The sequence below is a fragment of the Globicephala melas genome, chromosome 15, assembly GCF_963455315.2.
Source record: "Globicephala melas chromosome 15, mGloMel1.2, whole genome shotgun sequence".
In the NCBI taxonomy this organism is placed as follows: domain Eukaryota; kingdom Metazoa; phylum Chordata; class Mammalia; order Artiodactyla; family Delphinidae; genus Globicephala; species Globicephala melas.
Window position 1 is genome coordinate 38,611,114 of NC_083328.1, and position 25,389 is coordinate 38,636,502.

The window sequence follows — 25,389 nt, forward strand, 5'->3', positions numbered from 1 at the left end:
CTAATCTCAAACTCCCAATCCAACACACTCCCTCACCTGCCCTCCCCCTTGGCAACCACAAGTCTGTTCTCTATGTCTGTGAGTCTGTTTCCACTTCTTAGATAAGTTCATTTGTGTCATATTTTAGATTCCACATATAAGTGATATCATATGGTATTTGTCTCTCTTTCTGACTTACTTCACTTAGTATAATACTCTCCAGGTCCATCCATGTTGCTGCAAATGGCATTATTTCATTCTTTTCATGGCTGAGTAGTATTCCATTGTATATATGTACCACATCTTCTTTATCCACTCATCTGTCGATGGACATTTAGGTTGCTTCCATGTCTTGGCTATTGTGAATAGTGCCGCTATGGACGTAGGGGTGCACATGTCTTTTCAAATTCCAGTTTTGTCTGGATATGTGCCCAGGAGTGGGATTTCTGGTTCATATGGCAACTCTATTTTTAGTTTTCTGAGGAACGTCCATACTGTTTCCATGATGGCTGCACCAATTTACATTCCCACCAACAGTTAAGAGGGTTCCCTATCTTTTCGAATTATAATTTTGTCCAAGTAACCATAGCATTTTAATAGGAATCAAATAAGGACGGTAGAATATAAGGAGGTGTGTACAGATTATTGTAAACATACTCAGAACTCTTCCAAATGTTTTTGGTGGGGTTTTTTGTATGTTTGTTTGTTTGCACAGTGCCTCTCATCTTTAAGGGAAAATATTCTACCTAGAACCTTTTTATTAAGTTCCACGGGAAACATTTAACAAATTCCTCTTTATGGGCCTTTAGAAAGAAGGGTGGCTGGTCACCAGAAATTTAGAAACCAACACCTCCCCCCGCCAAAAAAAATAGAGACAGAAAGGGAGAGAGAAAATGAGAGAAAGGGGTTCATAAGCTTTCAACAAGACGCTGGAGAATGGAGTGGCTCCTGGCTTATTCCAAGTTTTGCATCAAATTTGATTCTTAATTTATTCAGGCTGAGTCAGCCAACCTTGCTTTTCTTTTTTTTACAACCGTCTTGATATTTTTTTCCTGGTGATTTAATAGAACCATAAACATACTTTGTGCTGACACTTGCATTTCCAGGAAACTAAATAAAGCAAGAGCAACCTATACAAACCCACCATTAACCTCTTTCAACACTGTCTGCTAAGAGGTTTGCCTAAGCTGGGTGCTGAATTCCTCAAACGAATACATCCAGAGGGTTCTGAAATGTAACTGGGGCGGCTTTGCCCCTTGGCTTTCATCTCCCTGTATTCTGTGTGCCTCCAAAATGCTGGCATCAGAATGTCAGAAGGCATTATGAGCTCAGGGGAAAGAATATCTCCTGGTTAATATTTTACAAACCAGGCGCACACTCCAGGTGCTATCTGAGTGGGGGGGTTCCCTGTTCGCAGGGCAGAGTGGAGGCAACTGAAAATGTCAAACGTGGATTTCTCATTCACAATGACGGTCTTCAAAAGAGTTTTGAAGTTTCTGCATGCCCAAAGTAACTGGATTTTTGAACAAGGGATCCTCAGAACAAGTGCCTGCAACAATGAAGAGTTGGGATTAGCTCATGGCAATTGGAGGTCCGCTGGGGTCTTTTTCTCCATCTGCTTCTTTTTCTCTCTTGTAATTTGCACTCTGAAAACATCTAAGCTGCTTATCAAATGTACCTGATTCTCCTGCTCTCTTTGAATTCCCTAAAAGCAAACCTGAAGCAAGGATCTGGGTGCAAGGAGTTTCTTTGGGAGGTGACCCTGGGAAGCCAGTGAGGGAAAGAGAGGGAAAGACGGTGGGAAGAGAGACCAACAGAGGGTGTGTAGATGAGCTGGGGCTCCCTAACTGGGGCTCTGGGGGGCTCTTGCCCCCCGAGAGGAGGAGACTGGGAGTTTATCCACCAACTCGCATCCCTCATCGGTGGGTGGGCTCGGGTGGGGGGCGGGACCTCAGCCTCGAGCACCTGGGCTGTCCCGCCTGCAGCTCCACCCGCAAGGCAGAGGACACGCCCCAGGCAAGCCCCTCGTTCGGATGGGCAGATCCAGGCAGAGTGACAGCCTCTGACTCACCCCTGATGCCAAAGGCGAGCGGATGCAGCCCGGTACCTCAAAGACACGACCCGACCCGTGTCCATGAACCCCGATAGCTCACAGGTCTCAAGGCAAGGCTCTGAGGATCCAGGAGCCCAGCCCAGAGCCGGGGGGAGGCAGGCCCAGCCCCACAGAGGCTCTGAGCAAAGGGGCCGCCTTCTTGCGCTCCTTTAACCCCAGCTTGGTTCCTCTGTAGCCACTCTTACGGGTCCTAAGCGCTCAGGGGCAGGAAGGTCCAGTCCCCACCCTGTGCCCGGCAGGACATCCAGTGACTCAGGGCTCCCCCAGGGGAGCGAAAGGAATTCTTCCTGAGAAAGCCCTGGAGAGGTACTCAGGAATCGCAACAGAAGCAGAATTCTACCTTACAGATTTGGGGGGAACATTTTGTTCATTCTGGCTGGCAATTTCAAAAGTTGGCTGATTTTCCTCATTCTACTAATAAATGGGCTATACTCTCCGGAGAATCTTTCCTTTCCCGAGCTTTCTGAGCTGGGGCGGTCTGGAGCGCCATCTGGTGGCCGTCCCGTATCACTGCTCGTCTCAAGGTGTTCAGTCACAGGGTAGGGAGGCAATGTCCCAACTGCCCCCTAGATCCCGGGTCTCTTGTCTTCAAAAAAAGGCTAAAGTTAAGGTGCTGCAGAATCTCAGTCCAGAAAAAGAAAGGAAAGTGGAGACGATATGATAAAATGGGTCCTCTGAAGGGAAACAAGGAAAAAAATCATTGAGCATCTCTTCATCGGCCCGTGAGCCTTTTGGGTTTCTCTTCTACTCATACACTTTCTCATTTTTCCATGGAGGTTCCTGTCTTTTTCCTGTTAATTTGCACATGTTCTTGGTATGTCCCACATATTAGCCCCTGATCAGTTTTAATCAGCGCAAGGATCTTCTCCCAAACTTTCACATGAGGCCATTAGTCCAACTGGCTTCCACCTCTGTATGTCATGCCAGCTGGGGTCAAGTTTTATTTTTCTCCAAATAGTGAGCAAACATCCCCAATACCATCTATTTAATAATCCATCCCGTCCCTTTGATTTGTGGTACCACCTTCATTGTATATTAAGTTCCCATACACGTGTGGTTAGTCTCTGTGTAAATATAATTTAGAGGAAACTTCCTAGCAACTGTGAGTCAGGAAGTGTAGCCACGCTCCTTCCTCTACTGGGCCTTTGTATGTGCTCTCCCTCTGCCCAGAACACCTGCCCCCTACGGCCCACCTGGCCACCACCTCTTCATCCTGCAGCAAGCGGGTCCCCATGGCATCCTCCAACATCATTGCCCAGGCCAGTCCCCATCCACAGATAAAGATGCTGAATCTTCTCTTCCCAGCACTAATACTGTCAGTTATCACAAATTCTTGTGCCTGGTTCTTTGATCAGTATCATTCTCCGCAGGCAGACAACAGTGTCCACAGAGACAGGAGCCATGTCTGTTTTCTCTCACCTTCGCACCCACAGCAGGGTCTGGCGCACAGAGGATGCTCAAACTCTATTTGCTGAGTGACAGAAAGCAAGGAAGGAATAAAGAGAAGGAAGCGGCTGTGGATAAACCCATGATAATCAGTAGAGATTAATCACTGAATAAAAGAATCGGTGGATGAATGGAGTTAAGGGATTAAGGGCATAAAGATCTAAGGACCCAAAGCTGATGGAATTTCTGCCAGGTATCTCCCCTTCTACCAGCACCGTCTCACCTTTGCTACTTTAGCCCATTCAAATTAGTTCCAAGGAGACCTGGGCCTTCTCATCACCCACTTCCCCTCCCCAGCAAGGGCACACTGGGAATGTCCATCAGCAGTGAAGACAGGCAGGGGACCCCTTTGCATCAACACCCTGGGCCACTCCAGGCTAACGAGCATCACGGCCGTCCATCCACTGTGTGTCATCTGGATGCTGGAAATAGAGCGTGTGAATTCCCAGCGGCTCATCTTTTCCATTTTCCTGTCAGAATCGCAAAATCTTGGGCCCCAAAGAGGGTCTAAAGTTCCCTGAGTCCGAACACCCACTGACACTTGCGTGATGATAACAACAATAACAGTAGCAATAATAATAATAACATATTGTCTCTTCCAATGTGTCTGGCACGATGCAAAACCCTTAACTCAACCCTCTTTACAGCTTTATCATACATTATTATATATTTTATAAAGAGAACATATTTATTATATATTATTATCCCTCTTTTACAGAGAACGAAACTGAACATGGGGCCACACAGCTAGTAAATTGTAAAACAATTTAGTATCCAGCGCAGCCTGGGTCCCTGCACTAAAACATTTGAAGAGCTTCTCTCTCTCTTTTTTTTTAAATTAATTAATTAATTAATTTTTGGTTGCGTTGGGTCTTCGTTGCTGTGCGTGGGCTCTCTCTAGTTGCGGTGAGCGGGGGCTACTCTGTTGTAGCGTGCAGCCTTCTCACTGCGGTGACTTCTCTTATTGCGGAGCATAGGCTCTGGGCACGCAGGCTTCAGAAGCTGTGGCACGCAGGCTCAGTAGTCGTGGCGCACGGGTTTAGTTGCTCTGTGGCACGTGGGATCTTCCCGGACCAGGGCTTGAAACTGTGTCCGCTGCCCTGGCAGGCAGATTTTTAACCACTGTGCCACCAGGGAAGTCCCGAACAGCTTCTCTTTTCCTGCTCTCCTGATGTAGCCTGGACCCAGCCTGGAACGGCACGCCTCCAGTGACGGGAAACTCACTCCCTCACAACAAAGTCTGTTCTGCCTTTGGACATGGGTAACTCTAGAAACTTCTTCCTTAAGATGAGCTCTCTCTTTGACTTCTGTTGCCTGTTTCCATGAGCACAGCTGTTACCACTTCTTCTAGCTAACACATGGCAAGGAGAGAGGAAGATTCCAATTAGTCTGGCTGTCCCAAAGTCTTGGTGCTGTCTCAAAGCTTTAATAACTTCCAAACTTTTTTGAAAGTTTAATTACTTACATTTCCTTATCCACTTATTTATACGTTTTGAAGAGAAAGGTTAATTTCCATTTTTTATTTTAAACATGACTTTATTAAAGTAACTCTTTAAGACAACCTAATTCTTTTCTTAGTTTTAATTTTTAAATCAATGTTTGGCATCTTTAGCCAAAAGGGACTGAGACAAAAAATCGAAATTGACAGTGTATTATTCAAAATTCACAAAACCAAATAAATGGACAACCGATATAAATAATGAACCCTTCAAATGATGTTTCTTGCAAGTTTGTCAGATTTATACCTCTGAGAGTATGAAAAAGGCTCGAAATGCATCACGCCTTTTGGGAGATGCTATCTCTTGCCTTCAGCCCCTTCCAGGACTCAGGAGTTGCAGCTGGGTGCCCACCATGTGCCGGTCCTGCTGGGGGGCAGGGATGCAGCAGTGAGCCAGCAGACAAGACACCTGCCCTCACACAGCTTCGAGTCTAAAGGGAGACCTAGACAAGGAGCAAACAAACACGACAATATCCGATCATGATTGCCGGTTGCCGGGGCACAGCAAGTGACTTGAGGGCAGGTCCTACAGCATCACCCCTGGGCGTCTGCAGAGCCCCTCAGAGCAGCCCCAGGCTGGGGCCAGGCCAGGTGGCATTGGCCTTACCTGCCTTCCTCTGAAGGCAGAGCAGATAGACTTATGCATCTGCTAACGAGTGCTCCTTTGAGCAAAGATTCTAAAAGGAGTTTGAAAACCGCACTGTAGACCATTATCAAAGTACCCTGAAATTTCTCTACCAGCGATGAATTGCTTCCACATATTTGGCCAATAAAACTCCTAATAGTCCAGTGAGTTTGTACGTATTTTATCTGAGTTTTTAAATAAATCAGTAAAAATCGCTTGTTGGCACAATGATTAACATGTTTCCAGATCCTTAAGACCTAGACCAGCATGCGTCGGCTCCCTAGCCTGCAGATGAACACTAGTGAACACAACAGTGGCGATGATCGACACTGAGGTGTGCGGACGGACGTAGCACTTCCTGGTGTCCGTACAAGCTCACCTTTTGTAGCAGGAGGAGAGGCAGAGGATTTAGCTCAAACCCCTGGGCTGTGCAGCCCCTAGAGCCCAGGGCTGCAAGCAAGCCATGCAGCAGGCGTGAGGCTCAGGTTCTAAAAGGCAGGAGGGACTCACAGATTCACTGCTGGTCATGAATGCGGTGCTCAGGCTGGCGGAAGGGCAGGGGACAGAAATGCTTGACGTGCAGGCTCTCCTGCCATCACCTCGCCGCAGCCAGCAGAGCATCGTGCAAACGTGAGGATGCCGAGTCCTGGCTCCCTGGGCTTCCCACTCTCCTTCTGCCTCTCACTCTCACTCTCTTGCCTTCCCCATCTTTCTCGCTCTCTCCCCCTCCCCACCCCCCTAGACCATCCAGGGACAGAGTCCCTCCCTAAAAACCCTTGGGTCACCCTGAGCCTGGGTCTTGGCCGCTAATGGGGCAGTTGCCTGCAAAAATTAATACTGTATCTCATTCAATTCATGCATGCCTCATTCCCTCCAGCTTAATGAGATTCAAAGAATGCTGGGGGCCTGGGCCCTGAATGTGAATGAGAGCCCTGCTCCCAGCCCGTGGCCGCCCCTGCCTCCCTCGATGCTGAACAGTCCGGAGATTAATACACAACAGCTCTGATGTTCTGGGCGGCACAAAGGGAGCGAGGGCGGGATGAAGAGGGAGAGAGGCAGAGAGACAGGACCTGCAAAGAGAGAGGGCAAAGGGCACCAGCTGGTGACAAAATGCAAAGTCGCCACTGTTTGGCACGTGGGACGGTCTGGGTGCGCTTTGGCCAGAGTTGAACTCCTCCCTCTTTTCAATGGAGGCAGGCTATTCAGTGCTGGTCATCCGGGCACTGGATGAGTTCAAGACCATCTGAGTTTCCTCCTTGCAGACGAGTGAATACCAGCCTCTCTGCGACATTTCCAGTCCACAAAGTGGACACGACGTGTGAGAAGAAGCTGTGCTCTTCAGTTTACTCTGTAAGCTGTCAGCCACCTTTGTTAAACAGACTTTTTAAATGAGCAAAATATAGGTGGGCCAAAAGTGAAATGTGGAGTTTTAGATTTCCTATCCCTAACGAAATGAACCATAAAACTTAGCTTCTGGAAAGTTGAAACCAAAGGCTATGCTTCCGCTGTAGGAGCTTTCTCCAGGAGAAAGGATATTAACTAATAATTAGACTTGTTGGCAAAAACGGTGACCTGATTTATGAGTAGAGGATGGAAAGTCTGGACCTGTTATCCCTGCTAGGGAGAAACTCAACTAAATTAGGTAATTATATCATGCATTTATTCACCAAATATTTATCAAGCTTAAGATAAATTCCAAGCGCCATGCTGATGCCCAGGGACATAGAAGTACAGAGAATAGACACATGCCCTGTACGCAAAGACCTTGCTGTCTGGTGGTAAATGAAACACACAAATCAACAATTGTAAGAGAAGGCTGACAGTGCAGTGCTAACAGAGGAGGCTGCCAGTGCAGTGCTAACAGAGGACCTGCAGAGCTGGACCCACAAAGACTTCAGGGGAAAGGCCTACTGAGATCATAGGTTAGACAGGAGGAGGGTGAACTCTGGGGAACATTGCAGTGCAAGTGCAAGGGAGGGGCCATGAGACGTGGGAGGAGGAAAGAGAACCCTAAGAGAAAAGACAATTTTCTGTCAATTTCATGGGCCCTGTAAGAGCCTGAATCTTCCTGCTTTGTATTTTTTTCTGGAAAAATGTTTATCTCAGAATTAACAAAACATGCATGTAAAAGCATTAACTTTATACCCCCAATGTCCCAATTACCTGAACAGCCATTCTCACGTCAGGTTGCACTTCAAAACCACCTTAGACCAATACCTGCTTAGGCCCTGTGCAAATATTCAGAAACTCCAGGGACCGGGGAGAAGCGGCCCAGGCACAGTATTTAGGAGATGCTCTGCAAATGACCCTATAATTGGGAACTGCTTTAAGATATACAAGCCTATTACCTGCAACTAGAAAAGGAAAATCAAGATGCGAAGGCAGTCCTATAACTTTATTCAACAATAAGCAGTTAGTTCTCATCCACATGAACTGTCTGTAGATTTGGGGCCTTTTTTTTTTTTTAATTTATTTTTGGCTGCGTTGGGTCTTCGTTGCTGGGCACAGGCTTTCTCTTGGTGAGTGGGGGCTACTCTTTGTTGCAGTGTGTGGGCTTCTCATTGCAATGGCTTCTCTTGTTGCGGAGCACAGGCTCTGGGCGCGCAGGCTTCAGTAGTTGTGGTGCATGGGCTTAGTTGCTCCGTGGCATGTGGGATCTTCCCGGACCAGGGCTCGAACCCGTGTCCCCTGCATTGGCAGGCGGATTCTTAACCACTGTGCCACCAGGGAAGTCCCTGTCTGTAGATTTTTGAAAGTGGTGACAGGTACATAGGTAACCAATGTATATCAATCTTCCTTCCTTAAGCTGGTGTGCACACCACATTAGGTGATGCTCGTGTAATAATGTCCTTTGACCACCAGGGACAAGTAAGAAGGGTCAGAAGCCAGGCTCCGACTATGTACACACCAGCCCTTCGTTTCAAAACTCCCGTGGACGGAAAGACTTAGGTCAGCTTCAGCAGCACTCTAGGTCCCTTGCTACGAAATAGCGTATCAAGCAGAGAACAATCTTGGCCCCAAACAGCAATGTTTAGAGGGTAATGATGAAGGAACAAATGCCCTTCCCGTTGGCTGCTGCTGAGTGAACCCTGGACAGGCTTTTTCCAGACAGCCCAAGGGTGATGTGAACCGTGGGTGCCACAGGCCTGGGCTCCTCCTGAGTCCCTGTACACACAGTCACACAATCAGAGAAAAGTTCCCAGCGAGAAGTCACTCCTACAAGGCATCATAGAAGCACACACTTTACAAAGGTGGCCTAGGGGAGAAGGAGGAGGGGGTGTATCCTGCACCCCACTGCAAATATATTTTAGAATGACCCCTTCAACATTTCTGTCCCCCTAGCCAAAGCCCCTTCTCAGCTACGATGCAACTGAGAGTTCCTTCCCTGCCCCTCCCCCTTGCACTGTCCTGCCCCTCCCTCTGCCCCTGCCCCCTGCCCTCTAGAATTGTTCCTTAAATATCTAAGAGCAATCTCCTCCCCACACTGTCATGGCCAGTAGATTTATTTCTCCTCTGAAACGTGTCCCCCATCACCCCCCCAGTCCCTGGAAGCCAAGCTTCCCATCAGAAACAGACCACATTAGGAATTCTAGCAACTTTTGCGAGGGGGATAAAATTGTCTTCAAATAGTTGCATAAGGAAAGGAGTGGGTGGGGTCCAAAAGGATGGAGTGGATCGGTCAGTGCACCTGCCTGATCCTCTGATCACACACACAGCGTGAGGCTGGATTCAGGATCGCCCGGCTGAGCCCAGGGCACCAGGAAGGCAGACCTCCAACCACACCCAGGACCCCAGCCCCCTACCCAACCTTGCCTCCTGTGAACCGGGGACCGGCACCCAGAGCTCCCCGGCCCTCACTGTCCACAGGGATCCGGATGCTGGACCAGCCCTTCATGACGGACATTATCGAGGCCTCCTCCATCAGCCACATGCCTCAGCTGATAGACATTTACAGCGCCAGTTGGGGCCCCACCGACAACGGGAAGACGGTGGACGGGCCCCGGGAGCTCACACTCCAGGCGATGGCGGACGGCGTGAACAAGGTAAGGTCGTTCCTGCGCCAGGAAGCCCTGAGCCACACCCGGGGAGGAGGGGTACGGGGTGTGGGTGGGGGAGGGGTGAAGAGTGGGGGAGGGGCGGATCGCTGGTGCCGATTGAGCACAGCGAGGGGCAGGGCTGCGGTGGAGGTGGGGCTGTTACCCTGTGCCTTAGCTCAGGTCCTTCGAGAAATGGACCCCAAATTGGGTTAGAGGTCCAGACTTATTGGAGGGGGCGCCTGTGAAGGACAAAGGCAAGGGGGCGGGGGCCCTCCGGAGGGCGACGCTATCCTGGCCCCTGCGAAGGGAGTGGGGAAGGAGGGTCCCACAGGGAGCTGCACTAGCACCCCACCGTGCAGACGTGGCTGGGAGTGGGGTCTCCGCGCAAACTGGGTGTCTTCAGAGCACAGCAGGGGAGCTGCGTCCAGATGTTCCCGTGGGGGAGTCAGCGCGCGTTTTCGTGGCTGCCCATCCCTGGGGTCAGTCCGGGAATGGACAGAGCCAAGGAGCAGGGACCAAAGCAGCACCTCAAAGGGAGGCAGCCGGGAGCCGCGGGTCCCTGTGCGGGTGAGCGGCCCGTGGGGAGCGGCAGGAGGTGGCCTCTGCGATCCCAGGGCAGAGTCCCCCTGCAAACCACAGCCAGGCCAGAGTCTCCCTGGGTTCAGGTCCCAGGTCCGCTCTTCAGGGGCTGAGTGTCTATCCGCAGTGACCTGACCTCACTGCGCCTCCGTTTTCCTGCCTGTAAAATGGTGATAACGGTGCATTTCTCCTGGGGTCACTGTGAGGTGTGAGATAGACATGCAAGTGCTGGCCCTGGGAGGCCCCACAAACGGCTGGTGTTTGCCTGGGTCGTTAGGGACTCTTAACCAGCCGCCCCAAAACTTTGAGGCATAATGCACAGTGCTTCACTAGGGCTTGTGGACTCTGTGGTCCAAGAATTCAGATGGGAACGGTGGGGATAGCCTGTCCCTGCTCCACAATTGCTGGGCCTCAGCTGGAAGTCTGGGGACTTGAATCACCAGGCTGATGTGTGTTTGCAGGCCCCTGCGAGGGGCTGAATTACTGGCCATTGGTGCCACGGCACCGTCTCCTCGGGGCACTCAGTCACTTTGTCTTAGTCTTTTCCCAGGATTGGACTTTCCATCAGGTTGATGCGATGCCCTGTCCCTGCCCTCAGCCCGTCTGAGACAGCCACAAAGATCCCTGGCATTGGAATGGCACAGTGCAGTTTACGGGGGGTGGGGGGGTCACCAATAGGATGGCGGGAGGGGCAGGAGGTAGTGCTGCTGCCCCATTTCAATGCCCAGACCCTTAGGAGTTTATAGGGTGAGACTTCTGACATACAGACAGCTATTTCCTTATCGCATTGTTCACGGTGTGGCTGGAGAGAGACGATTGCACATCCAGGCCCGGAACCAGGTGACACTGACAGCACATTACCCAGGGGAACACCTGGCAGATGCCCCCCTTCCCCATCAGACACGGATTTTCACTGAGAAGCATTTTTTGACACCTGAGGCCAAAAGAGAGTCAGAGAGTAGGTGACATCTGGCCTCTGTCAGGGTTGACAGTGCAGATGGGCTCAGTGCAGTACATCCCCGGGCGAGTCCTGTCACTCTCCATGAGCTTCTGAACGGCTCCATCACATTTCAAGGCAGGGTACTTCTCTCTTTCCATCTGTAGCGTCCCCTGCTGCAACTAAAAAGGCTCTTTCAAGTATGATTGTTCTGCAAAGCATGCCAAGTACACCAGAACTTAGGAGAATAATTTGTTATGACTTATCTTCAGCTGACAGCACGTAAATATTTTACAAAGTGGAGTATGGTGAAAAATACAGTTTCTCATTTGACTTTCCCCCAAGCTGTAGGAAGGATTCTTTCCTTATTTCAAGGTGAAATTTTTTTGGAAAGTGTTATAGAATTGTGTGAGCAATGGGGTATTATACATGAGCAAAAAAGACTTCCTCTCAGTTATTTCAGCTGACTGGTCAGGTCTAAAGGAAAATGTACCCCTGAAAGGTGATCTCCACCTGAACAAAGGAGTCAGATAATTACCTGTTACACTAAAGAAATTCTTATGCTTGTCTTTGAATTTTAGCATCTTGCAGATAGGTTTTGTTTGACCAACTCTGTAATGATAAAAGGGGAGAGGAAGAGGAAACAGAGGATAAGACAACTTTCCAGGAATGTACCATCTGCCACGGACCCCACCACTCCCTATAGGATGACATCTGCTTCTCACATAAATGGGCTCCTTAGGGATTTGAGTTTGCATCTCCTAAATTTTCTCAATAAATACTTAACGGAGACAGCAAGCAGCTGGCATGAAGTAAGAGAAGAAGGAAACCTTTTCCCCGTTTGTTTATTTCAATTTTTTCCTCTTTATAGTCTATGTGTTGAATTTACAGTTAAGACATTCTTCACATTACATATGGGAGTAGATGACAGACAGAGACCCCTGAATTATGATATATCTTGGAACTGACTTAGTTCAGGATCCCGCAGAAGTGGACCCTGAGGTGAGGGTTGAGTTCAGGTAGTTGATTTGGGAGGTAAAGGGAGTGAGTGGGGAGGTATAACAGGGAAGAAAGGGGCTATTAAAGGATTTGTTATCAAGTCAGCTACTACCGTCAACTGGAGCTTAATCCCACAGGGAAACTGGGAAACCATGCAGAACACACACTGAAGTTATCCCGGCGGGCGGCACAGGAGCTGGCGGAAAAGTCAGTGGTTCAGGTTGTTCCCAAGGGGTGTAAATGTCCCAGCACTTTCAGCCGGGAGGGAGGTGTGCAGGGCAGCCTTCAGCCTCTGGGGAGAAATCCCTTACACGAAGAGACGCCTGTGCTGACATCTGGAAACCCCCAGCGCACAAGAAGCCACAAGCTCGAAGGAATATGGGCGACACCCACTACCATCTACCACAATCTCGAAGTGCAATTTGGGCAAAGCCTGATCTGAACTTGGAGTCATGTCTCTCTGGGTGATAAAGGACCAATATGGCGATGTGTTTGCTGGTCAGAAAAGGATGTAGCCCTTACAGAGAGACTGATGGAGAGCAAAGCCCAGCTGGTATGGGATACGGCATCTTACATCACTCTGACAACCAGAAGAGGAATTCAGAGACCACTAGAGGGTCTTGAGAGTGGTGACTGACTCATGAACTTCTTTCCACATCTTAAGGAAATGCACCCAGGGCAGCTCTGGCACGTTTTTGGCTGGCTCTGATGACTACACCCCAACCTCTTATTAATCACACCTCAGGGTTGCTACCAGAGGGAACATCTTAGGAATATTTAAAGACAAGGGAACAGAAAATCCTCTGAGGCACAGGCACGGATGAGACAGAGCATTGATACTTTATTTCCTGGGCGGGGGATGGGAGGTTGCAAAGGGCTCAAACACAGATCCCAGATCTTGGAGCTGGGATATATTGTACTAGGGGTCACTTGCAAGACTGGCTCAAAAGCCACCATCCAGGAAGGGGGGCAGGGTGGGGGAGGCTGCCCGAGGAGACAGTGATTAATCAGGACGCGCGAGGAGGAGCCTGGTGCCCTGCTGAAATTTAATCAGAGCAGTGGGCCTGACACAGTGGCACAAGTGCCGGGGCCTCTGGCGGCAACGATGCCTCCTGCCAAGAAGCTCTCAGGACTCCTCCAGGAGCCCTGATTGATGCTCTGAAACCAAACGAAGGTTCCCAACTGCACAGGGGATGCCGCTGCTTGGAATCTGCGGTTCGGCCTCTGAGGTGCCTTTCTCAGTTACAGTCCCTCCTTTCATCTCTGAGAAGGAGAAACGGGAGGAAAAGCTGGCGGGTTTCTGGTGACCCTTCCTAAGCGTTGGCCAGCCCCAGGTGGGGCGGCCAACCATCCTGGTTGCTCGGGACTCTCCGAGGTTTTGCGCTGGGAGCCCCACTTCCCGGGAACTACCCAATCCTGGGCCAACCGAGGCAGTTGTCACTCACCTTTAAGCCTTCTTGATGGTGGCGACCCATCTGCGCCCAGGGAGAAACCCAACCACCAGGTTAAGGGACTGATGTGGACTTAAGCCTTCAACAACCCCTGTGACATCAGAAAGGTTCATCACGGCGTGTTTGGATCCTGCTAGAAAGAAACAGGATGGCACGGGAGCCTTACCTCCAAGGTGGATACACGGCAGGACAAGTCAGGGGCAACTGCAGGTGTGGGGAAACACGGGCTCAAGTGAAGGATTTAAGCAGAGGCTACGTAGTGCCACCCTCCATTCGGCTTTCTTGGGGATCTGACACCCCACCCACTCCTGCTGAATTCCGTGGAACCCACGGGGGTGCGAGGCAGACGCTGCAGTCCCCTGGCCCGGGGGCGGCTTCCTGCGCGTCACCAGCCGCCTCTCCCTGCGCCTCTGCCTGAGGACCTGCCGACCCCACGGGAGGCGCTCCCAGTCCCAGGCCGCGCAGCCCGGACTGTGGGGCGGCCGACGACGGCGCGCTGTCCTGGGGACAGGTTCTCAGGGGTCTCCAGAGGCTGGGGGGGAGGCTCCTCATCAGCTCACACTTGGTTGGCCCTTCTCCCTCCCCCCACCCCTATCACCATCTCATGCTCACTTGTGTCTCCTGAGATCGCCCCCCAAGTCCTGGTCTCAGCATCTATTTTTGAAGGGGCATAAATTGGGACCCACTGCTTCTCCCTGTAGGCGTGACCAGCAGTTCTCTGACAGTGAGCCCCTGCTCCCAGGAGGGGTCCACTCATCTGTCACCCTTGTTTAAGGCTCTGTGTGACTTCACTGCTACCCCCAACATTCCAAGTACAGAAAAGAAGGGAATAAAGAATGAAAACATAAAACAGCTACACAGAAATATAATGCAGTCACTGATACTGTGCCAGAGAGGGACTTTCTACACGTAAAAGAGGAAATATTTACCCCCCAAAAAAGAGTAATAAGTATTACTCATAAAACCTTTCAAAATTTCTACAACTCTGGTCATTGTTAAAGCTGGTCAATGGATACAGGGAGATTCATTATACCATTCACTCTACTTTTCGTGACGCTTAACGTTTTTCAAATTAAAAGGTTTTTATTCACACTAAAAAAGCAAAAAAAAGCAAAAAGCAATTCAGTAGGTGGTTAAGTTGTCAGGAGTCAGAATATACATTTAGAGAAAAGTGAAAACAGCAACTGTTCTAATATGATACAAATGGCTACTTTTGGCTTGGGATAAAATTTTCTGGGACTATACTATATTCCCTGAATATATATATTTCAGGGACTATATTAAAAAGAGAGAGGTTTTTTTAATGCTGTATCTTTTTTTAATGTTATCTCTATATAAACTAAATGGAACCAAATGTGATGAACTTTATCAGTCAGGAGAGGCTACATTGTGCTGCAGTAACAAACAGCCCCCAAAGCTCAGGGGCTTGAAAGCACAAAGGTTTATTTCTCAATCAGCTGCTCAGCCATCATGGTCAGTAGAAGGCTCTGCTCACCACAGTCTCCTGGGGATCAGAGCCGACACCTGGAACATTGCTACTCACTGTGCAGAGGGAAAGAAAGAGCTCTGCATAGCTGGCACTGACCGGTAAATGGTTCAGCTGAGGAATGATACCATGTATCTGTCACTCCCACTCACAACTCACTGATTAACACAGCTTATAAGACCCCACCCAAGCACAAGGGGGCATTATCATGGGCCTAGACAGTGGGCAGCTAGGAATATTTGACAATCAGCACCAATAGCTACTACAATGAGCCCAGAAAAACTGCTGGGTGACCAGTGATCTTGTGAGGACAAACACACAAATGTCAAATGTGTTTGTGAATAGGTTGAATAAAATTGTTCCATGAACTGTGAGTACAGAAAAGCAGTGCTTGTAAATCAATGCATAGTTTAATATGGTATTTAAATATATATTTGTAAAAAATAATAGACATAAGTAATAAAGTGGAAATTTTTCTGCAAGTCAAAATGCAAAATACAAAAGAAAAAAAGTGGGTAAATATATATATGCAATATAGATGACAAAAACTTGGTTAAGGTCTTTAATATAGAAAGAGCTCTAACAAATCAATAAAAAGGATATCATGAAAGAAAAAATAGGTACAGGACATTATCTTTGGGGGCTTGGTGCTTTACTAAGGTATTCATAAAGCAAGAATACTAATGAGCAGTAAAGGTATAAAAAGATAAGCTCATAGTGGAAAAAAATATATAACTCAAAACAATGAGGTACCAATTTTTTCCACCAAGCTGGAAAAACTATTTTTTTAATGATTCTAAATCTTGACCCAGATAGGCTGGATGTGGAGTTCTTGTGCACTGCTGGTGAAGATATAAATTATTAATAAGCCGTATAAAGAGCAATCATATGGCACTATGGATAAAGAATCTTCATTCATTCCTTTTCACCCAAAATTCCCTATTTTAAAAACTCTGCTTGAAGAAATAAACAGGAATACAAAGACATATATAAAATAATGTTCATTTCAGCACTTTAAAACATAGAAACAGCCTTCCACGTACGTCTAAGAAAAAGAGTAAATAAATTATGGAATGGCTATTTAAGAAGACTAATAAAAACATATAACGTAGAGTAATATTTAATTATGTGAGGAAATGTTAATAATGTAATGGTAAGTGAGAAATACATTGTAAGCAGGGCCACAAAGGTGGATATACTTTATGATCCCAATTTCATTCTTTTTTTTTTTTTTTAACATCTTTATTGGGGCATAATTGCTTTACAATGGTGTGTTAGTTTCTGCTTTATAACAAACTGAATCAGTCATACATAAACATATGTTCCCATATGTCTTCCCTCTTGTGTCTCCCTTCCTCCCACCCTCCCTATCCCACCCCTCCAGGCTGTCACAAAGCTCCAAGCCAATATCCCTGTGCCATGCGGCTGCTTCCCACTAGCTATCTACTTTACTACGTTTGTTAGTGTGTATATGTCCATGACTCTCTCTTGCCCTGTCACAGCTCACCCTTCCCCCTCCCCATAACCTCAAGTCCGTTCTCTAGGAGGTCTGCATCTTTATTCCTGCCTTACCCCTAGGTTCTTCATGACATTTTTTTTTCTTAAATTCCATATATATGTGTTAGCATATGGTATTTGTCTTTTTCTTTCTGACTTACTTCACTCCCAATTTCATTCTTAAACCTGTTCTTATACTTTGCATTTATATATATAACTGGCAGGAATACACAACATATCACCAGTGATTTTCTGTTCATGGGCGATCACATGGGATTTTTATTTTCTTCTTCATGCTCTAGATTCCAGTTCTTCCACAATGAATATGGTTTTCATTATAAAAATATAATGACTTTTTTAAAAGTATGTCAGTGTTGTATTAAGATGTCAAGGTGACTGGAAAATAAAAATGAGTGTAATTGAGTGTTTAGGAAATACAAACTTTATCAGGCTGTCCTCACCAGTGTCTGCAGGCAGATACCACCACTGGGCCAGGGCCTGGGGAGGGGGGTCATTAGTCCGGGTCACTAGGCACTGGGGAGGATGAAGGGACCGACTCACTTTAGCCCCAAGTCTCTCAAAGTGGGATCTTCACCTCCTGGGACAGGTGATGTGCTGAGGGTACACAGAGTCACCGCACCAGCCTCAAGCTGGAACTTTACTATAGCCGATGGTAAGCAGTTTGTGCCATTATTTTATATTATAAGCAAAATACAAAATCGGCAAGAACTTTTAAGAAATGTGAGTCTGTGAAAGGCTGCTTTAGGCTATGCTTTTAAAATCGGCAAGTTCCAACTCACTGCCCTTTGCCAATAGGTTAGAGCAAAGACTCAGCCTCAGCACTGTTGACACTTGGGCCAGATAATTCTTAGTTGGTAGCTGGTGGGGACAGGAGGCAGAGGGCTGCCCTATGCATTATGAAAGTTTAGTAGCATCCCTGGCCTCCACCCACTGGATGCTAATAGTACATACACCACACACATCTACCCAATAGATGCTGGTTGTGACCACCAAAAATGTCTCCAACGGTGCCAAATGCCCCCTGGGGCACAAAATCACCTCCGGTTGACAACATCGGTGGTTAAATACCGCCAATAGTGCCTTGGTGAAAAATTCTCTTTTTGTGAAAACTTTTGAGAGACATTAATCCCACTATACTCCAGAAGACTAATACAAAGACAGAATTCAAAGTGGAATTGCACCACATATAAATACACTTGACAAAAAAAAAAAAAAAAAAAAGCAGGAGTGGCAGGAGAGGCAGAGAAGGCAATTCCATTGTCAACCAGAATAACATGGAGGGCAAGTGTGCCCACCAGTCTCCACTGAGCATGCGTTACAGAGTAAGGGCGGGAGACCCCCAGCAGGAAGCCCACCCCTGCGCAGTGCAGGCTTTGGGCCATCTACCCCCTCATCTGTGGGTGACCCTTCCACACCCCGTTTGGGGTTTTGCTCTTCTTTACCACTTGCTCCCTGGATAAAATTCCCTCTGTTGAACTGCCCAGCATGGCAGTATCTTGATCAATGCAGTGTACCTCTCGGGATCAAGTTAAATTTGTAAGTTAACTTGGGGAAAACTGACATCTCTGTGATGCTGCCTTTCTATCCAAGAACATGACAGTGTTGGTGTGTCTTTCCACCTGTGTTCCTCCACAGAATTTCAAAGTCCTATTTTTTTTTTTTAGTTTGTTGAATTTCTACCTAAGTATTTTATCCTTCGTGTGGCTGGTGTGAATTGTGCTGCTGCACAGGATTGCTGTGAGGATGCAGTGAGTTACTGTGTAAAGTGCTCAGAGCGGTCCCTGGCACACAGTAAGTGCTGCAGAAGTGCTTGCTGTGATTATCATCTGTCATACCCGCCAGTGGATGATTGCTTGAATGCGGGTCGCAGTTGTTCTATCTTGGTTTCAGCCCAGCTGCTGTTCAGGTGAAGCTGGGGGGCAGAAGTGGATCTTGGGGTGTCATTTCAACAGGAAAGTGTGGCATGCTGATAACGGGCCCATCCCACAGCTGGCTCTCAGCCTCTTATAGATGCCCCTCCCCACCTGCCCTCAGAACCAGGGTCTGCTCCTCAGTGGCCCATCTTCCCCAGAAGCCAGGGAATCATTAGAAGCAAGAATATAATTATTACTGCCTCATGTAAACACACACACACACACACACACATCTTAGGAAAATGATGTTTAATATTCCTAGCAATCAAAGTATTCTTGTGGGCAAGTCTTACATCCAAAACAAAACTAATGTTTGCTGCTCACTCTTCAGAAACATGCTGATAGTTATTCTCTGTGTATCAGTGAGCAAAGCCGCATAACAACTTCCCCAAAACTCAGTAGTTTAAAATAACAACCATTTAAGTCTGATCATGGGTCTACAGGTCTGCCGACCTGGGCCATCCTTGGCTAATCTCAGGTGGCCTCACTCATGCATCTGTGGTCAGCTGCGGGGTGAGCTACAGACTTTCTGGTCTGAGGTAGCCTCCCCTGTCTGGCAGCTGTTGGCTGTGACAGTGAACCTGACTGGACTGTCGGTCATCAACCAGCCGGCTAACTCAGGTTGGTTCCCATGGTGCTCTGAGGGAGAGGGGAAGTGGGTAGGTCTCCTTGAAACCAATGCTTGGAACCGACACAGCACCACTTCCCACCACATCCTGTTTGCCGAAGCAAGAGAGGAGGCCAGCCCTGATTCAAGCAGTGGGAAACGGACCTCTCCTCTTGATGGGCAGCGCTGCAAATCATACAGTAAAGGGGGCATGAATACAGAGAAAGCCGGACAAGTTAGAGTCACGATCCTTCTCCCTACACCAAACTGAGAACGCTTTTAGCACTGGTTTCCTTTTAGCGGAGGTTGCTTGTCTCACGAGCAGCCCACCTGTGGGCTGGTTCAGAGGAAGTTTCCTCAGGTGGCAGCCTCACCCATTTACCCTGATTCATGTCTGTTTCACTTTCCGAGGGTGCCATTTCCCGACATTGAGCCCAAATCTGAGTCTGCTTGAGAGGGTGATCCCCTGCACCAGCTGTAAGGATGATACGTTTGTTTCCCTCTGTGTCCTGGTTTCTGAGAGCAGTTGCTCGTTTGGATAGAGTTTTCCAGGACAGATATATCAAGGTGCTGAAGACAGTTCTCAGCTAGTGGCTGAATCAACCTTTGTTGATGTATTGACTCAGTCAGTCACAGGCTAATTAACTCCAAGTCCTGTTAGAAGCAATCAGAATGTCACTTCTCATTGTCAGGAGGCAGAGAGACTTTGGCGGTGACCCAATCATCCTCTCTCCTCTGGCGTCGCCGCCCTTAAACCACTGAGTTAGGACCGAGGACCGCTGGTGGCCGTGCAGGGACAGACTTTCTCTGCCATGATTTCTACTTTTGTCCTCGCCCTAGAGGGTTACCCAGAGTCCTGGCCAGGCTGAACACCTACTGCTCACCTGCCACACGGCATCCCTGCCCTCATCACCGCCCACCCAGCCTGCGGGTCAAAGCAGGGTAGCCCGGCCCTCCTGCCCCTGGGGTCAGAAGATAGGAAGCTGGAAGGAATGGCCACTCCAGGTTGTGGAGGCAGAGAGAATTCTCCTAGAAGACAGAGAACAGGAAAAGAAAAACAGAAGCACTAAGAAAGTGGTTTAAACAGAAAAGCAATGCAAACTGTAGGTACCTACAACTAAGCTTGCTGGTTATAACTAATTAGCATATGGCAGTAATCACTGTACACGTCATTATGTTTAAAATTATTTCTGCTGTATGTTTTACTTGATCATATTAGACTTTCTTCTTATATTTATATATTTGGTATTCCCTTACACAGGTACAATATATATATTTTGCTTAAAAGAATTCTAGTATGATCCAACTGAGTAAAAAAAAAGTGTATTATATATATATATATATACACACACACACACACACACACACACCCTAACATATATATAATCTGCAAGTAAAATGTGTATTTTATACTTACAATATCTACATATATATGTAAACTTATATAAAATATATATAATATATAAAATAGAAGCTATAAATATCTTTTATATCTTATTTGGCTAAGTATTGATATAAATATACAAGTACATTTGCATTTTTGCTGAAAAATGCCTGAAAGAATATATAAGAATTACATGCAGGCGTATTTTTTTTTCATTTTCCTTTCCATATACTTTGACTTTTTACCATGAGAATGTACTATGTTTAAAAGCAGTTCATTTGTCAGTTTTAAGGAGATTCTTCCAGTTTTTTTCACGTTATTATCCCCAGCTTAAATTATAAATTCGGATGACTTTTCTATTGAATCCTTCCTGAAAAGAAAAATTCTCACGGTGCCCGGCCAGAAGGATAGTGGTTTTCAAGGGCAGATAGAAAGGAAGCCAGTCCTTGCTCTCAGCTGCTGAAGAAGCCCAGGTCCCCACCAGGACCCCGACCCCAGCCCCGGCGGGACCCCCTGCAGCCCGCGCATCTCTCCCTGTCGCCCCCCACCCCAGGGCCGAGGGGGCAAAGGCAGCATCTACGTGTGGGCCTCAGGGGACGGCGGCAGCTACGACGACTGCAACTGCGACGGCTACGCCTCGAGCATGTGGACCATCTCCATCAACTCGGCCATCAACGACGGCAGGACCGCCCTGTACGATGAGAGCTGCTCCTCCACCCTGGCCTCCACCTTCAGCAACGGGCGCAAGCGCAACCCCGAGGCCGGAGTGGTGAGTGCGAGGCCGGGTGGGTGGACACTCCTGACGTCATGCGCAGACACAGTGACGTCATGGGAGGAGGAGCTCCCCACCCCCCTTCCCTCAAAGAGTCAGGGCCTATCCCCGGGGGAGATCCACCCTCTTCCAGGCTGATGATGCCTTGTTATCAAGGTAGAGACCTACGATAAACAAGAACGTGATGACCTCCTTCCCGCTCATGTACCATCGATTTTCTTGTTCATTGTTTTGGCTTACAAATAATGATGAACTCTGGTTTGCCCCCAGCACGTCACTTATAAGGATAACTAATATTAAGAACTGGGGCATCACACCTGCACCCATCTGAGCCAAGAGCTCGTCCATTTATTACAGCAATTTAAAAATAGCAGCCATGGACGGACTTTTCTGGGTCCATAAAACCCCCCAAAGTGGGCACATGTGTGTTTTCTCAAAGGAAGAGTAGTGTGTTCCATCGTATTTTAAAATGGGTCCATGATTGAGAAAACAAAAAGGTTAAGAATCACAGACTTATTTACTGCACTTTGAGCAACTCTTCCTTCCTGGGCACCGAGGTTTAATAGTGAATTTTCCAAGGCCCCTAGAAATGTATGTCTGTAAAGCATAACGAGCATTTTGGGATCTCTTCCTCTCTCTGGGTATTTCACTCGCATAGGGGCCTTTCCTCAGTCTTCCAAGCCTGGAATTTAGTGGTTGGTTCAGGAGTCCTGCTGAGATACGTCCTGCCCGGCCACTGCCTCCTCTGGGGTTGGGAGGAACACAGTCACCAATACCAGCTAGTCCTGCAGTCCCAGGTGCCTGCCTGGGCTCCACCTGACCAGCTGGCCAGGCTCTCACGTGACCCAGGAGAAGCCCTTTACCTACAGGAGACACAGACCTTAGCCTGACTCCCTCCATGAGCCTGGGGCTCCCCCTGGTCTTGGGGAGGATGGAGATCGTGTCAGGTCCTCCCAAGCAGAAGAAGGTTTCACCTCTCTCATCCTACAAGCTACATGGGCGGAAAGGGACAAGTGAAGAAGCTCCCCTCCCTGCCCCAAGAGCCTCCCAATGGTGTCACTTTGTCCTCAGCGCCTGTCTATGACTCTCTTTCTACTACGGCTGGGGAGGGGCCTTGAGTTCTCTTTGAATATTGTCATTTTCCGCAAGTAGATGCTTTTAAACCTCCCTGGTACTTTGTCCCCCAAAATAATAGGCCCACTTGAGGAGCCTACAGACAAACAGGAGGAAGGAGTATTCTCGTGGCTTATAAATGATCTTAATGAAAACCCTGGCTCTCACAAACACTGCAAATGGGGACTTTCTCTTTGTAAAATCCTTTAAAACTCAGTTGATCAGCCTCCCTTGGGGTGATCACTCATGTATCAGAGGTGTCGCTCAGTGTGTTCCAGATTCTTTCCGTGGATTTTAGATGTAGAGAATGTAACACTTCTCTTTAATGGCCTGTCCCTCTAGGCAAACTGTGGCTGAGCCTGTTTTGTCTTTCCTCTTTGGGAATGCCACCCTTTTTCCTGAAGGGAAAGGAAATTGCTGATGGACTGGCCCTGAGCTTTCTGAGCCAATCCCAATGCAACAAAACTCACCATTGCTTTGACTATGGTGGTGATATTGGCTTGTCACTTTCCACCTGTTGTTTCCTTTTAGGATCCAGAAGATAAATGTCTCTCTGGTCTCTAGAATAGCTGCAGATAGCTTCTATGAACAATTGACTTGCTTTTATCTTGTGGACACTGTAACTATAACTGATTGTGTTTCCCTTTTTGCACGGGCTACTAGGAAACTCAGATAAAATGCATGGCAAAATACATACATGGGTGCTAAGCTTATCCTTACCTTCATCTTAATCTTCTTCAGAACAAGGCAGAGTTTAAGTAAAAGAAATAGAAAATCCTCTGCTCCGTGTTGTTTTGGGTTTAAAGCAGTGTGACTCACTCATTACTCGCTATCTTCCCCTCCAGGCAACCACAGATCTGTACGGCAACTGCACCCTGAGGCATTCTGGGACATCCGCAGCTGCTCCCGAGGCAGCTGGAGTGTTTGCACTGGCTTTAGAGGCTAAGTATGTTTCCATCTCGGGACCAAGGGCCGGTTCTGCAGGGTGGACTGAGACATGTCTCCCCACCTAGGTGTCCACAGAGGCAAAAGTGGGTGTGAGAGTCAGTAAATAGTCAGGGCCAATGAACTCTGGTGGGCATTGCTAAATGGTACACACACACACTCACACACACACACCACAAAACTACATCCTGAGAGAGCACAAGAGCCCAACATCCAACCACACATAGGGGCACATCGATGTTTTCTTGGTGAAAACACCCTTTTATCTTCTATGGATCCCGTGGCTGTCTTACTCTAATAATACTCCCAAACAGTTACATGAAGGAAAACCATTGCCAAGCCGGGTATCCAGCAAGGTTTTCAGACATGTGTTAAACAGGATGCTCTTGCTCCAGATTTGTTAACTTATAAGGCTGAATTCATTTTAACACTGAGACAAGGTGGGCGAAGTCACACAACGTAGACCAAGAAATGGGCTTTGCTGGGAAACCATCCAGCTACCAGAGAGGGGAGACCATCCCCTCTGTTCTCACCACCTCCGCAGAGGCCACAGGTCAGTACAGCTGGACCCACCTTGGATTTGAGCATCAGCAGAGGTCCCTGCCCACCCACTCCCCTGTCTTCTCTCAGTGCAAACCAGAGGCTGGCCTTGGGTTTGAACAATGAACTTGTGGCTTCAGGCACCACCCATGTGGTGTAAGTGCAAATGCCCTCTAGGCAGGGAATTATCCAAGAATACAGAAGCAGCAACTTATAAGAAGTTGAATTCAGGCTCCTGGGGAAGGGAAGTTGAGTTCCTGTCCCTGTCAGCCATTGCTAGGCAACCGGAGCTTCTAGCAACAATCTTCAGGCAGCCCTGCTTGACTCTCCACATATGCAGTGCATTTTTTGACTTGCAAAGGAGGTAAGAGCTGATTCCTAGAATAGGAGAGGACTTCAAAAGATTATCTAGTCCAACCCCTCTGCCTTTAAGCAGAAAAGACATCATTATCCCCTTTTTACAGATAAGGCCCCAAATTGGGAGTGACTTCTCTTTTGGACCAGGCCAAGCTTTGATTCTTTTAACAAAAGTCAGTTGGAAATTTTAGGAAAGAGATGGACACTGGTCAAAGCCTTCCTATTAAGCACAGAGACCAGAACTTACTCACGTATTATGTGCCTTTCCTGAAGATGAAGCTGTCCCTCTCAGGGCTTGTTGGGTCCTGGAGTCTGAGCCTCACTCGCTCCAGCTGGGAGCAGACGAGCAGAGGGAAGCTGCTGCCTGCCGCAGAGCCTTGCAGAGGACAGGGAACAAGAAGGGCTTCCTGGCCTCCTCTTAAATCTAAGAGGGCAGAACTTGACTCAAAGTCTCCTTAGATTCTGGCAAGCAAAAAGTCACTTTCCCAGGCCTCTATGCCTACAAAGTGACCCCTTACATACGTCAAAGTAATGGAGTAGGCTGCTGGGACTTTAAACAGATGCATGGGCTCTGCACCAATTATTCTCCATTCTTTAGCACACTTGCAGATTTCCTTACAGAAAAGAATGCAATCACCACTTAGGCACACTTTGTTTTGGAGCAATGGTCATGAATTGAGTGCTGTCTATTGCCATAAAGAGGGAAAAAATGATACCTGGCAGTAGGGGGTTCAAGCCCGTCTTGGGAGCCAGTCCTCAAAAATTCCTCAGAACACCGATCACCTGAGTTGGAAACACGCCCTGAAATTAGAGTTTGATGCAAGTGATTTATTAAGAGAGGGATCCCGGCAGAGACCACTGGGGAGGAGAGGAAGCAGGTCGGGCTGGGGAAGAAGCTGAGCAAGGATGCGATTTCAGAAGTTCTGGCCTCAGCCTGATCCCAGGGAGAGCTCTGGAGGGTAAATTATGCCTCAGAGTTTGTTCCACATCAAAGCAAGGGAGCTGGGCTGCCATATTCTTGTACTGTTTGGCCGTTGGCTAAGAGCCCCACCTGGGAAAGTAAACTCCAAGACTTCTCTGTGGGCCCAAA

The 25,389-nt window shown here is 47.9% G+C and overlaps 1 protein-coding gene across 1 annotated transcript in view; it reads left to right on the forward strand.

Annotated features, from left to right (window-relative positions):
- Window positions 1–25,389, forward strand: part of PCSK2 (proprotein convertase subtilisin/kexin type 2) — a 216,546-nt gene that overhangs the window by 175,750 nt on the left and 15,407 nt on the right. Inside the window, exons 8-10 of the mRNA XM_030872639.2 lie at window positions 9,529–9,704; window positions 21,126–21,341; window positions 23,303–23,403. Of these exons, the coding sequence (XP_030728499.1) occupies window positions 9,529–9,704; window positions 21,126–21,341; window positions 23,303–23,403 (493 nt within the window). The remainder of the gene's footprint in view (window positions 1–9,528; window positions 9,705–21,125; window positions 21,342–23,302; window positions 23,404–25,389) is intronic.